Here is a 15,857-nt window from a genome sequence, read left to right as displayed (position 1 = left end):
ATGTTTGTTTATGTTTGCTGAGTGTTACAACACTGTGTTCATTTGTTATGTTTGTTTATGTTTGCTGAGTGTTACAACACTGTGTTCATTTGTTATGTTTGTTTATGTTTGCTGAGTGTCTCAGCACTGTGTTCATTTGTTATGTTTGTTTATGTTTGCTGAGTGTCTCAGCACTGTGTTCATTTGTTATGTTTGTTTATGTTTGCTGAGTGTCTCAGCACTGTGTATGCATCAGGTATAGAGTGTCTTGGTCTGTCGGTCAGTCTATCCATTCATTCCTTTGTCTGTACTCTCCTTCTGTTCATTCCTTCATCTGTACTCTCCTGTTCGTTCATTCATCTGTACTCCATTTCGGCAATGACCTTCACCTTCAGGTCATTACCGAAATGGAGTACAGATGAATGAATGAACAGGAGAGTGTTGTAATGCAAATTCGTTATCTAAGGTGTAAAAAAAAAGATAAAAAGAATGAATCACATCATATTTTGCACTGGATGTGATGAATATAATATTTCTAGCTCTTCATCATCTCTGCAATTAATCAAGATATGAACATATGCTATTAGATGTGCTCCTACAGAGGCATGTGATGATTTGGCAATCATGCCAAAATGACAGTTTAGAAGATGACAATTTCTGATTTCAATTTAGCTGTGCTTGTCATTCGTTGCAGTGTAACAGTTGTTTAGTCGACTGTTTGGAAAAGAACCCTGATACTTTGCAATTTCACTCTTTTTTTTTCTGCCAGATGTTGGTAATTTTGAGATGCTATTTTGAAAATAAAATACATATATATATTGAAGGTGGTTTGTCATTTCATAGTTTGGAAGGGACATGGAAGACGGTAATCCTTCCTATGCATTTCTGTTGATAAGCTCTGTTTCTTGCTCAGTAATTAAAGACTTCCTAAAACAAATTAGGACAAATTTCACTGTCTAGTGATTAAAGTTGATCAAATAAGTCAGATCATGGCCACTGAAAATATCACACACTCGCAAATATGTACATGTCAGGTCAGTTGGCTGATAAGCTGTATATCAGATTCTCGCTTGGCTGTCAACCTAATATGATGAATTAATGCCTAGCTCCTTTAGTAATAAGACTTGTGAATGACCGATATTCATAGATATCACCATCCAACAATGTACTGCACAATTTTTAGTTCTTTTCATCTTGATGGGTACAAATTGACGAGTTACAAATCCACTGATTGTGTGTAAACAGCAAGGTTCAGTACAACCTGTATTTATGTTCCAAATGTGTTCTATACATTCCATTTGAAATCGATAAGTGCTGTAGTGGAAAACTAGTAATTGTTCTACTCACCAGAAAGTAGAATTGATAGAAGGTAATAGATTTAAGATATTCACACAGGATTGATCTTAAAGCGGAGAGGTTAAAAATGATAACAATTAATTAAAAAAGAATGAATGATATCGAGTTTTGGCATAAATGTGTTTAGGGTAAGATTACTTTGTACAGTTTGCAGAAAAATTTTGTAGGTAAATAGTAATTCGCGTCAGGATGGCTCCTGTCAATTTCAGATCAAGTTTACGGGGCGCATTTCCTTGGACACCAAAAACATGATATTTCAAAGTATTAAATTTGACATAGGAATCTTGCTTAACATTGTAGTTGTAAGATAACGTCTTATCTCAAACGCAAATTTGAATGTACAATTGTATTATGTTCTGTTAGCGTGCAACATTGGTACATTGCAGGGAGCTTTTGCCGTACAATACATCTCATGATGCCTTGGAGAGTTACAACATTTTAACCCTTTCAGCACCACTATCTGAAAATACTTGATAGACATTATGTGCATGAACGTTGCCGATGATACTGACTAAAGTTAACCAGCCATGCCTTCCCGCCTCTTTCTGTGTCAGAAGATTATTTTAGACAAATCAAAGGTGAATTCGGAAGACCCAACGTATGTGATGTCGTTCTGTGCAGTATGTGTAATGTAAGGGGTAAAGTGGCAGGGGCATTAAATTTCATTTTGTTTTTAAAAGGTGTTATTCAACAGTGTTCGCTTGAATGGTATTAGCTTCAGAGGTTCTATTATTGTGTGTGAAAATGAAGTTTTTGAAAACAAACAAACGCCAAAAAAACTGATTGTGAAACAAAAGTTGTAAATGTGTTTTTTACCGGATTTATCACACTCAATTTATTCCTGATACACGAGTGTTAGAATAAAATGAAAGTGATGTACTGTAAATGTTAACCAATAGCTTGATGGTGACACAAGATTACTTTCAGAGTTTTTACATTCTTCCATGTTGTTGTTTTTTTTTCCATCTGGACATCATTAAACTGCTCAGTGGCAAAGTTTGCCATATTTGGTATTAATCTAGACTGAGTCTGCAGAGCATCAATGTGTGTATGTTGTTTTATAGGGTCATGAGATTATGCAGAGGCAGAATCTTCTGCATACAGCTTTAATTTCTAGGTGCCTTTGCATTGGGTACCTTTGTGTATAAGTCTTCAGTACTTAATTTTACTTATTTAACTTCAATACCTTCGAGGGTTTTAAGACCGCAGTTACTCTGAGATTGGTTTTTCCTCATGTGATAAAAAAAAAAGAATGAGATGCTTGTTTTAGAAACCTCTTGGTATGATAGACTGGTAATCGTTCATATAGTCTTGTGGAAATTTTACAAGGGATACAATAGGTAGCTAGTAGGCCTATATATCAAAGTCAGCTCTTGTCGTGGAGTGTAGGGGAGCATCAAACCAATTACTTATTCTTCTGTTTGATCTTTAGTATGATTGATAATTCTGCTCATAATCATCATCATGATCGTAGGATATGAAAAATCAAGGCTGTCTAAAGCTGTCGCAGTCAATGGTATAAATAGACCGTTTCTGTAATTTACTAGAATTTACGGATGTTTCTTTTCCAACGGCCTAGTAACTACGCATTTCATACATCTGCTCCCTTCCGTTAACTTCCATAGGCAGGAATTTGCTTAGTTGTTGCTAGGTCGGGCAAGCCTTGTGGTTGTTAAGGGTAATTTTTGTGAACAAAGCATGCACAAATCTGAGAACATTACAGCATCGGTCTATTGAGGAGTACAACAGTTTGTTGTACAGATAGCCTATAATCCTCACCTCTTTGATAGCAAACTGTCAACTATCAGAATGAAAATTTTGCCTGAATAAACCACATTACTTCAGAATGGCAGGGTCTAATTGTAGATTAGACGGCTCCCCTCGATCGTTCCTGAAGAAAAAAAAAATGCTTTAATGTCATTGTCCACTTGCCTCATGTTTGAAATATCTCGTTTGATTTTCATGATATTGTTCTTTGTACTTATATGTTGGCTTGCTGTGCTCGTAGTTGTCGGCGCTTACAACAGCGCGAGGGCCCTTGAAAAAAAAAAACCTGATTTCAGTCACTATGCTTGTACCTTGAAATGTGTCCATAATATGGACACATTTCAAGGTACAAGTAATATTATAATACATACTGATAAATGACAGGGTGGATAGACGAGCTAGTAGAAGTCCGTGTCGACCGCATTGTATGGCGAGTCATCTCGGGATTAACATGTACTTGTGTATAGAGAGTGAAATATTTTTCACAAAATTGCGAAGGAAAATTATCGTTTTGAGGTTATCGTATGAGTATATACGCGAATGTCAACAGTATATGTAACGTAAATTAACAGTAAAGTGATTCAAGGAAACCGTCAAAGTACTTAAGATTCTGTCTACTCTTTACATGTTTTTTATTTGAAGAGTTTTGTCTCAAAACGGGTTAACTCCGCGTTAATTTGAGATATTTGCTATCAAAGCTGCTTAAAAAATCATAAGATAATTATGGGATATAGATTCATGACTACAGTATATTCCTCGTTATGTAACAAGTGAGGGATCACTACAAAAGTTTTATTTTGATGTAGATTATGGACTTTAAAATGTTTAGAAATGACGTTTAACCCGTTTTGCAATTAAACTCTTTATATTGTTATGGAGGATGGCGGTTGCGAATTTGTTCTTGAATACTGAAGTGATTAATTTGTATGCTGTTTAGGTTTTTTTTTTTTAAATGGTTCTCAGTAATGTTAAATTATGCACGGGAAATTAAAGGACGACTTCATGGGTTACTGTAATGACTTAAATATAATCAACCCATTGTCATTCAAATAATTTCGTAAACTTTGCACTTGTTGCAGTATTGAGACGGGATTCTCATTAAGTTTGCTAGCTTGCAAAACACAGAATCAGAAGCGTTAGTGCTCAAATGGTTATCTAGTTTCAATAATTTGATTTCTTGTGTGAAATAACGGTAAGAGTTCATGTAATGAATACTTGTTTCCATGGTCTATATGCACGTCTTGATCAAAACTTTGTACGCAGCGGGACATTTGGCCGCAGTAATTGAAGCCTTCAGTTTCCATGAAATTTGTCTTTTTCCCCGCACAAATTCTATGCTCACTTTGAATACCTGTACATAATGCGCCCGCTACATCATACGCTGGATACTTGACAAAAAGTGACGTCAATTCTAGGAACCTTAATTTCCCCCTTTTGCAAGAATGTGTGCTTCACTAAGACAATATTAGATGCTTGCACACTATGTGCGGTTGCATAAACTGTAATTTAATTCCTGCTTTTATGTTCTAACTTTAATGTAGTAAAATTTGAGAATCTCGCTGTAAATGTTTTGCCGACAGTGAGGCGATTTTAGTTTCAGAATTATGAAGTCCAGAACTAAAAGGAAATATTGTTATACACAAGAACATTTTTATACAAATTGAACGCTGAATGTGATAAAGTTATGAAATTGCGTTTATTCCAGCTCCTGACTATGAAACCGTGCAATGACAACGATTTGGAGAATTCGTGTAAATGTTTGTCTCCAAGAAAATGGAACACTTATGTGCTTTTAAGATATCATGTTGAATGTGTTGATTTCGGAAATCTTTATTATATGAAATGTTTCATCTCAATGCTGTAACAGAATGTGCTTTCGTGAGATAAAGCTGAATTTTTGATAATCGACATTTGAAAAGTACAACGTCGTTTGTTCGTGGAATGCTGTTTTGTAAACATGTGACCTTTTTCTGAAAGTTGCGCACAGAGTGGCAATGTGGCGGTATAGGAGTTCACATATACATGTGCATAAATATGCATTTATGTTGTAACTTGTGCCTGGTGTGTGTGCGTATTTTCTGAGTAGAGATGAGTGTTTAGGGGATAAACACATACACCTTAAAGATTAATCTTAATCCATATTATTTCCTGGTCAGCTGGTATTACATTCGTTGGTAACTACATGGAGAGTGTCAGTGTTTCTATGAGAGAGAATGTGCTACTTAAAGCGATGAAGATGAACACATTTAGTCGCTCTCGGTTTTAAAATCTGATACCTGTAATACATGCATGTATTACATCAATGTAGGGTCCCCACAAGGCAATCCAAAACAAAGAAAATACAACGCATGCATTGCATTGATTCCTACATCATACAACCTGCTGTAGTGCCTATCGATAACGAAAATCCGCCTTGAAAGAGGCTGCGAGAATGGACATGGTGGTTTGGCACGTTACTTATATAGTATTCAAACTAACAACAACAACATGGGAACTATTATCATGTTTTCATTGTTTGTTTGTTTTGTTTTTTTTTTTGTGTGTGTGTTTGTGATGTAATGTATTTTGTAAGGCAGCTCACCACAAGCTTTGCTTTTTTGAGGTTCTGCCTTCCTGTACAATAATTTCATGCATGTGATTTCCTACATGAAGAAAAGATGGAAAATAAATGTTATACAAACTTGAACATGAACTTGAACTTGAACAACAACAACAACAACAAAACAGAGAGAAATAGAGAGAGAGAGGGAGACACACACACACACACACACACAGACCGAACATGGCAAAGCCCTGTTGTCTAAACGCAATTTCAAGGAGTCAAACGCAAATCTTCACCGTCAAACAAAACTTTGTGTTTGATCCGAATCCCCGTTTATGCAACGAGATTTATGTTTGACTAAGATCTTGCGTTTGATAATCTGATCTCTTGTGATGTTTGATTTCATCGCATTTTTAATTTATGCAACGGGGATTAGATCTTTCAAAACAACGTAAGACAAAAAAAAAACTACATGGCAAAAACAGGAGGAGAGAGCATAGGACAACAAGGGCAACACTTCAATATGCAATGAACGGTGCAATGTATTTCGATACAATGAAGCGGATTTTTTTTTTCTGCTTCATTGTTTAGTGCCCTGCATTGTTCAGTAGACTCCCGTTATAGTCATATCGGGACCGGCAGTTTTCTTTCGTTATATCGAAATTTCGTTATAACCGAACAAATATGCAATAAAAAACATGGAACAGACAATGTTGTAACCGGAATTTCTTAACCGTGTTCGTTATAACGGGAGTCCACTGCAGTATGTCCCAAAAAAATTACAACGGGGCCCTCCGCAATGATATCTTTAAAAGTAGTGAATCAATCTAAATACAAATTCAGGGTATGAAACTATAACTCATTGCCCACATCTTACAGAAAACCTCATTCGATTTGCTTCAGTGGTCAAAGAGAAATACGGAATTTTGTAGAGGATGTCGGGAATCGCTTCTGTCCAAGTTCTGTCTATTATTCACACACAAGATCATCGAAGTGCTAAACTCGGAAGAATCCGATTCATGACATGCTTTACAACAATCAACATTTCTCTGTGACCGCTTAACCTAATTGAATGGGATTTTCTGCAAAATAGAGCTAAGATGTCATATTTCAAGACCCTGAAGTAGCACTTAGACAGGTTGATTATATTGGGTGTTATCAGTTCGAAAATCTGATTGTAATTTTTGGGGCGACTTACTGCAGGATGTCCCCAAAATAATTACAATCAGATTTTTGCATTGACAACGCCCTATATGATTACATTTTCTAAATGCTACTTCAGGGCATTAAAATATAACATTTTAGCTTTATTTTGCAGAAATCCCCATTCGATTTGGTCAAGCGGTCACAGAGAAATGTGGATTGTTGTAAAGCATGTCATGAATCGGATTTTTCCGAGTTTAGCACTTCGATGATCTTGTGTCTGAATAATAGACAGAACTTGGACAGAAGAGATTCCCGACATCCTCTACAAAATTCCGTATTTCTCTTTGACCACTGAAGCAAATCAAATGGGGTTTTCTGTAAGATGTGGGCAATGAGTTATAGTTTCATACCCTGAATTTGTATTTAGATTGATTCACTATTTTTAAAGATATCATTGCGAAGGGCCCCGTTGTAATTTTTTTGGGGACATACTGTATAGTATCTTGGTGTGCATTTAATCGTACGAGCGGTGGATGTATCTATCACGATCAGATTCATCATCAATCGGCAACCTACCGGAGACGATGTGAAGACGTCTCCTCGACTGACAAAGACGTCTTGGAGACGTCGCGCCGACTTCTCTAACGTCCGCAACTTCCGGAGTCGCTTTCTTTAATGGTGAGAGCACAAGTCAGTTTATGGTCTTTCGAGTTGCACGAGTCACGGCGCCTGATCAGTCGCATCGAAGTCTCCTCCAGCGAGACACGCCCTTAAACAATTAGGCCTACATTATGGTACTCTCTAAAAAAAATCGAGTGAAAATATTCACTCTTAAAAGAGTGAATACAAAAAAGAGTGAATTTTGAGCGAAAATGTTCATTTTCACTCATTTTGGAGTGACGTCAGGGATCACTCCAAAATCTTCGAGTGATCCCTGACGTCTCTCCAAAATGAGTGAAAATGAGCATTTTCACTCAAAATTCACTCTTTTATTTACTCTTTCTAGAGTGAAAATTTTCACTCGATTTTTTTTTAGAGAGTAATAAAACCAACCTGTCAAAACTGGCGAGTACCTGTAAGTGATTTTACCAAGCGTAATGACAAAAGTTTTTATCGATTGTCATTATCATCACCATTATGACCGGAACTGACCGCAAGAGTCACTCTGCTATCTACAGATGATTTGCATCTCCGTCACATCCGGAAGTAGGTGCATCTTTTATAAGTTCCTATTCCATCATTTGCCCATATCTCTTATCAGACCAGATCCTGTTTATATTCACCTATGTACGTGATATAGCTGCTGTGAACACAAAGTTCCACATTTAGATTGACCTTGTCAGATTAGTTCAGGGCCAATTAACTGATGAAGGGCGTCAATATATTATTTCTCGTCAATAAACCTGTTCAATCACCTTTTTGAAGGTCATTTTGAATATCGTTAATACAGCAAAGGGGGTTCCTAGTAACAACAAGGATGCTTGCTCGAGGATTGCCCGACAAAACTACACATACTGCCTGCAAAGTTGATTCTGAATATTCCACTGTATGTAACAGTGACATGTGGACAGTGACAATCTGTTGGTCGTATAGTTCGTCATTATGTCCTCAGTGATGAATATCAACAAAATTCACTCTTAAAAGAAGATGCAAAATATAATTAAAGGGATGGTACATTATTGGTGGAGATGAGAATTGGGCTTTTAACTTTTGACGAGATACCGAGAAAAAAAAAACTTTATGATAATAGCACAGAACATACCATTTTTAAAGGAATTCAAAGTTTATTTGATGAATATCGGGTTTGGAATGACTGAAACATCCAAACCCAAAGTAAAACAAGCCGATCGTAATAAAGTGTGGGTCCCACACTTTATCAGAATTGCTCTTTTTTTTTTTGATATTTCAAAGCCAATTTTCATCAAATAAACGTTGAATTCCTCATGTTACATGCTCTTTCATATTTCATTAGAGGTTTATCATTATCTCACCAAAAAAAAAAAAAACAATGTTAGAAACCTGAAATTAGGTCTCAACCAAAACTATATTATCCCTTTAAGGCCACCGCACACTCTGAGACTTACGGTCGCACGACTAAGCGACTGAGGATCTGAAATAAACAAGCATGTTTATTCCGAAGCTATCGTGATTTATATCGGATCCAAAGTACGTCAGTCGTGCGACCGAAAGTGATAACTTTATAGTGTGAGATGGTCTTTAACAAAGCCACAGAACGGGGTTACCAACAGTCCCGCTCAGTTTCGAGAAATAATGTTGAATATGCACAAGAGACAAAATTGGCTGTGGTTGTTTTCAATCTTTGTGATATCGGAGTTGACTGTAATAAATTTTATGTACTCAGTATGAATGTTTCTTTTGATATCGGGTGAAAACGGTTCTTTAACAGGTCCGTGTACTGTATAATCTATAATTATGAAGAACAGTCTTTGATCTTCGCAAACACATGCCCAGTGACAACCATTCTGCGCAAGTATACCGTCATCATTTTCCACAGTCAGAGACCACATAGAGACAGTCCTGATATCGGAAATGTTTTGTCTGTTATTTGAGATTTAATAGGGTTGGCAAAAGTCTAGATTTCATCGTTGAAAACTTTTATTGTCGGCATGACCAGTAAGCTTGGAATCGGGGATTACAACTCCTCGTCCTCCTTCTCCTCCTGGTCTTCTTCTTTCTTCTTCTTTCCTCTTCATTTTCCGCCTCCTCCTCGTCTTTCTTTTCTCTTTAATAAACTTCTCCTTCATCTTCTTCTCCCCTTTTCTATCCATGTCCTGAAATTTAACAGGAGCAGGAATGACATTAAACAATAACTTGTTGCGTCATGATGAGATGATCGATGCATTACAAGCGCAATCCTCTCAAAGCTCGTCCAATCATCGTGATTCTATATAGGCCTACATGTGTCTCGTGATTTATAGTAATCTTACCAGGAAAGGACAGAAGAGGGACGAATGCGTCTTTATACCGGAAGAGCAAACAATGTGTTACGGCACGCAAAGCAAACGTAGGAACCTGTTATCAGCGGTCAAGAGCGGACCGGTGATACATCCTAGCTTTAAGCCTTATGCAAGTATAAAAAGAGGGTTCTTGAGAAATATGAAGGGGGAAAAAAAGGCAAGAAACTTGAGTGGTATTCAGTTTACTTGAGCTGGTGCGATTCGTATTTAATGAGGCTTACATTCAAAAGACCTCATTTCTTCGCGAGCTCATTTGGTTCCTAACAACACTATAAGTCAATTATTTCTGCCTGTGAAGATTTCGAGGTACATATTTTAATGTGTATATAGAATCCGATTAAAAATATTTTTCTTCGTGTTAAGAAGTCCTGTAAGTGGATATCAAAATGGACGTTGGGAAAGTTCTCGCTCACGGTCAACCTAGTCTTGCCCGGTCGGCCGGTATCGTGTCCGTGCTCCGTTTCTTGCTCCATCTGACATCGAGAGCCAGACATGCCAGACGTAACACCGTCGTGCTCGTTGCCGCCAGCATCGTTCTCGTCGCATTTGCTTCGTATCAACGGCTCGCGAAGTCGAGATACGGCCGCAGACGTCGTCGCCTTCCACCAGGGCCGACCAACTATCCCTTCCTTGGTATCCTGCCGCTGTTGGGGTCTGAGAACCCGGGCAAGTCGGCGCTGGAGTTGTCCAAAAAGTACGGACCCGTCTTCTACGGTAAGCTGGGCAGTTTCCACGCCATCTTCCTGAATGACTACGAGAGCGTGAAGGAGGCCTTCGCCAGGTCCGGCGATGCATTCAGCGATCGACCACGGCTGACGTCTCTCGAAATATACGGGCAAGGCCGAGGTAAGTGAGCCCGGGATCGTTATCTGAAATGAATTTTCGATTGTGGTCTTTATCTATGATTTGGTATCAGTAAGTGGAATGATTTCCACAAATCATTCTCTTTATTTTGTCTTTGCCGCGTTATGACGAGCTATACTTTATGTTTTGTTTAAAATGAATGGGAGTTTCATTCTCACTTGTGTCATTCCATTACTCCTCAAGTAAAGTGTTAGAGGTAAATTAGTTGAGCTTACTCAAAAAGCACTGACCACAGAATACATTTAATGGGTACTATGCAACCTCGTAAACACTTTTGGGTGATACACGGTACAAGCTTAGTTTTAATTCTTTGTTCGTCTGCGTTTATGCTTCCCTTTTGACTTTTTCTTATTCTTCTTCTGCCTCTTATTCTTTCTTTGTTCTCTCCTAGTATCAACCAATTATTATACCGACGTATTCTTTAGATAGAAATGTCACGTGCGTCAGTCATCCTAAACATTGCATTTCACGGAATCCCCCCAAAATCAGTAGAGCATCGCAAAGATAGGTCTTCTCCCTATCTGTCCATCAATAGAATGTTACCAACGATACGCTCTATATTCTGATGTGCTTTTTGGTCTGGGTTTGTTTGTTATTGCTCACTTTGCGGTGCAAAAATTAATTTGCTCTCACTGAATGACGCTGAAAGTGCAAGGAATTAATAATTGTTGGTCGAATCACACGATGCGTCTCTATCTTGCATTCTTCAGGAGTTGCCTGCTGTCACTATGACAACCAATGGAAGGAGCAGCGTCGCTTTCTGCTCAAGCTGCTCCGAAATCAGGGAATGGGACGAGCGGGAAACAGTTTGGAGGATCGCATCCTCACCGAGGCTTCCATTCTAGCCGATGCTGTGGCGGCTACCAGCGGAAAGAACTTTGACCCCAAACTTCTGATGACCAAGGCTGTGTCCAACATCATCTGCGGCCTTACGTTTGGCAAACGCTTCGATTACGACGACTGCAAGTTCGAGCAGTTCATCAACGCTCTGGAGCGGGTATTCGAGCACGCCGACGTTGCCGGCGCCACGAACTACTTCTGGTTCATGAAGTACGTGCCTTTCAGCGCCTGCCACAAACTAGACGACCTCGCGCGGAAACTAGAGCGCGGATTATTCGCGCACGAGAGAGACGTGCACAAGAAAGTGTTCAACCCAGACGACTGTCGCGATATGATAGATTTCTTCCTGAAAGAAACGCGGGAAAACGAGGAGAAAGTGAGAGCTGGTGAGAAAGTAGTGACGGGTTTCAAGGAGGAGTACCTGCCCTCGCTGATCGGTGACATCTTCGCCGCCGGCACCGACACGACGGCTTGTAGCATGTACTGGCTGATGATACTTACCATCAAATACCCGAAGGTAGGGTGGAGTGACGATTTTCATTAATCGATGTTAGGAATTATCACATTACGTTAAAGCATTGCGGAATTAACTGTATTTTCTTTTCTTTTGCTGCAACTGTTATCCCATTGCTATCACTTGCTGCTAAAACTATTTCTGTTTTTTTTTCATAATCTTTTATTGCCGATTCCATATTCAAAATAAATACATGAAAAAACACAATACATTGTTGAGTAAAAAACAAACAAACACATTGCTGCGTACATTACTTAGTGTTACAAGTAGGCCTATACAAGAAGTAATAATGGCATAAAAACTGATGTTTCTGGTGATGAAAAGTTATAATCATCATGGCATCATCGTCATCATCATAAATAGTAGGTCTGTAATACAACAAGGTCATTACAATTATGTCAGATACCTTTGCGTTATGAAATTGATTAATATGCCAATTATGTTACTGACGATTATACTCTCCAGGCAGGGACTACAAATATAGATAAACAGATGAAAGAATGGCGAATAACGCAGACGATTAATGCATGACATATGCTTCCACGTATCTCAATCTTTACTGGATTCAAACCGTATGATGCAGATCTGTGTCAGGGGAAAGAATCACAGGCTTATTTGCTCTTGCCAAGACTGAGTGATAATCTCAGTGTCACGTAATTCTTGCCTGTGACTGATGAATTTCCCGGTAATTCTCGATTTTTAGATTATGTGTGAGTTACATATTATGTTCAATTGACGTCACTCATCACGTTGCACCCACGTTTTCTGTATACGCTTTAAAAATACAGAGAGGAAAACAACTTCTCGTCTTTATCCATGCACGAAAGAAATTGCAAATACAAAAGAAATAAATAAAAAAACACGGAACTATTATCTTTGGGATTTCATCAGAGACAGCGATTAACCTGAATAAGTTTATCAAACTGCCATCAAACGAGTTGCTCGTGTGGGTGGGGTGGCGCCAGATATAACCACTGCATGGTCTGCTATCTTCGTTTGCTATATTTAAGCATTCTGACCATATTTTTAGCCAGTCTTTGGTCTATTTCTGGGATCGTTTCTATATTTAAAACCGCGAATTAGGCTAATCGATTGTGTTATCTTTTTGTGACGTATTTGTCCAAATCCCTATCAGATGTCCTTTTCGGGCGGGGTATAGGGAGGGGTTACAAAATGGACACCATCAGGGTACTCCAGAACCGTTAATCTCTTGTTCACACGGAATAGTGATAAGAAGGGGAAATGTACACAAATATATTTGCTACATTCTTTGCGAGACTAAATAAGACTGATTAGTCTGGACTCTTGGAAAATAGCCAAGAGTTACTATGGATAACATAAACACAGATAGAAAAGTAACGGTGTATCAAACCGCAATGATACACCATACTTACGAAATCCATGTTAATTTGATTCATCCATACATGCCCTGATACATGCAATGATGTACACAAAGCTGATCAGAGTAGAACCATAAAAGTCACTACAATACAATGTGACGAAAGCAAGCAGGAACCATGTAAGCTACTGTGTGTGTGAGGGGGGGGGGGGTGGTACCTTTTGTTGAGGTCGCAGACTCCAACAAGAAATCACCTTTTTACAGAAGAGGACTTGTCCTCTAAGTAATGCTTTTCTCTCCGTTGTTGTTGTCGTCTTAAATCGTGCAGTATCAGCTACGAGTCCAGGAGGAACTGGACAGGGTCGTTGGTCGTCATCGACTGCCTCGTCAGTCCGACCGGTCGTCGTTACCTTTCGTCAACGCCTTTCTGGCCGAGACTCTCCGATTTGCCGCCGGAGGTCCTTTCGGTAAGCCTCGGCTTTCTTGAAGAGCTGCATGTGAATACAACTTAAAGTGTACATTAGTAACAGGTGATTTGAGACTAATGATAATAGGCCCTAATGGTGATAGTGGTAATAGGCCCTAATGATGATAGTGGTAATAATAATAATAATAATTATAATAATAATATCAACAACAACATGAAGAAGATATTAATTGATGAAATATGGGGCATCCAACGGGAGAAATTGTGTACAGTTTATCTCGTCGATGCGGTAAAGAGAAAATTAGTTAAGAACAGAAAGTATACGGACATAAAACAGAGAGGAATCGGAGGATAAAAAAGGTAGCACACGAAGGAAAATTACAGTGGTGATATTAAGACGACAGTAATGATGGCGAGCCGTTGATTATACTTTAATACGAGGATGAGCGAAACAGATGAAAACTGGGAGTTAAACAAGGAAAAGGAAAAGAACAGAAGAAGAGAAGAAATTAGAAAAAAAAAAAGAAAAGAAAAAGAAGACCTAACTAATTGTAAGCCATTGCTGGCCGGACCCAGTTCTGCCATAGCATCAGGGAGGTGCCCCACCTCCCTGGCCATAGCCTGTATCAACTGTGTAGGGAGAATCGTCTCGACCTCCCTGCTCGAAGGCATCCTAGGTTATTGTCCCTTTGAAACAACCAAACTGCATGATTATGAGTGGCCAACGTTGATTACCTAACTCTAAACGGTCACAGTCTTGAGTTTTCTCGTTGTATATTCTCTCTGGGTTCAGGCGTTCCACACGGAGCCGTGACCGATACTACTTTCCGAGGGTATGACGTACCAAAGGGCACTGTTATGGTCGCCAATCACTACGCCATCTTGTATGACCCAGAAGTCTTTCCCAACCCGGACACCTTTGACCCGTGTCGGTTTCTAGATGAAGATGGATACATTATCAAGAGCTTGGTGGACAGAACACACAGTCAGTTTGGCGTTGGTGAGTTATTTTCTTGGGTTTTTTTTCTTATTATTGGTTTTGTGCTTTCTTTTATTGATAAGATGCTTTGTTTTGTTTGTTTGTTATCAAAATAGAATGTAATGTTTATGTATGATTGTCTTGAGAAAAATCTTTTCTTTTAATCTATATTTTCTGTGTTTAGAATGTATGAATACAGCAACAGAAAATTCTCTGGTAGAACAAGGAAGAATCGATCAAGTAGCATCAGTAGTAATGGTAGAACTAACAGACGAAGCTACGATAGTGATGTTGCAAAGATTGTAATTGTCATCGTAGTAGTAACAATGGTCCCAAGAAGCGATAAAATAAGGAGCAGCAGCAGTTAAAGAAGCTGTTGAAGTGATATGCACGATTATTATCGCGTATCATCCTTTCTTTCGTCTCTGCTCTCACCAGGACGACGCGCGTGTGTCGGGGAGCAGCTCGCCCAAAGCGAACGGTTCATCTTCTTCACACACCTGTTGCATCAATTCAACTTTAGCGCCCCCAACGGTCCTGACTCGGTCAGTCTGAACTCGCATTTCGGCCTGAGTCGCTCTCCGTTTCCGTACGAACTGCGTGCTGAGAAAAGAGACATAGCCGTGATCATCGGGGAAGGCGATCAGGAGCCCGTCAGGCAACGATGACCTCAACTAAGGCTTCGGATCAGAAATCGAAGAAGACCACGTTGTATCAGTGTTTCAGTGTCAATGATGTCATTGTTGTTGTTTGGTGATTTTTTTTTTTTTTTGGGATGGGGGCGGGGGTTGTTGTTTGGACCTTATACTCATATCATCTATTTATTTTCCCGCTTACACAAGTGTGGTGTAAATGTTATAAGAGATTGAAGTACGTATGGGAACCAGACAAGAACTCTATCGGGTTTGTCCGAGATGATACAAACAGAACGAAGATGAGGAGACTAAATAATCCCCTCAACCTCCAGTGTACAACGTGGTTGTACACTGCCTCACGATAGTAAAGTCAGACGCTTCAAAACTTGCACAGCTACGTCAGTTGAATTCTTCGAAATAGAATTGTTTCAAAGATTAGAATTCTGATTAACAATGCTGAATACTATCATGATTTTGTGTGAGTGTCATTC

The 15,857-nt window shown here is 38.9% G+C and overlaps 1 protein-coding gene across 1 annotated transcript; it reads left to right on the top strand.

The window, feature by feature from the left end:
* Positions 1 to 10,154: 10,154 nt before the first annotated feature.
* LOC139726282 (cytochrome P450 2J6-like) lies at positions 10,155 to 15,399 on the top strand. The gene is made up of 5 exons (XM_071637351.1): positions 10,155 to 10,614; positions 11,343 to 11,989; positions 13,654 to 13,792; positions 14,546 to 14,752; positions 15,170 to 15,399. The coding sequence occupies exons 1-5, from the start codon at positions 10,155 to 10,157 to the stop codon at positions 15,397 to 15,399; spliced, it is 1,683 nt and encodes a 560-aa protein (XP_071493452.1).
* The last annotated feature ends 458 nt before the right edge of the window (positions 15,400 to 15,857 follow it).

Source organism: Diadema antillarum, unplaced genomic scaffold (genome assembly GCF_040938485.1).
Source record: "Diadema antillarum isolate AM-2024a unplaced genomic scaffold, OU_Dant_1.0 seq00000082_RagTag, whole genome shotgun sequence".
Lineage (NCBI taxonomy): Eukaryota > Metazoa > Echinodermata > Echinoidea > Diadematoida > Diadematidae > Diadema > Diadema antillarum.
The sequence above is the reverse complement of the archived record's forward strand: the minus strand, read 5'-3'. Positions and strand labels throughout refer to the sequence as shown.

Excerpts from the sequence above, each read along its gene's own strand:
- LOC139726282 (XM_071637351.1), top strand. The coding sequence starts at position 10,155 with ATGGACGTTGGGAAAGTTCTCGCTCACGGTCAACCTAGTCTTGCCCGG. Across the intron at positions 13,793-14,545 it reads TGCCGCCGGAGGTCCTTTCG|GCGTTCCACACGGAGCCGTG; the intron begins GTAAGCCTCGGC and ends CTCTGGGTTCAG. Across the intron at positions 14,753-15,169 it reads ACACAGTCAGTTTGGCGTTG|GACGACGCGCGTGTGTCGGG; the intron begins GTGAGTTATTTT and ends TGCTCTCACCAG.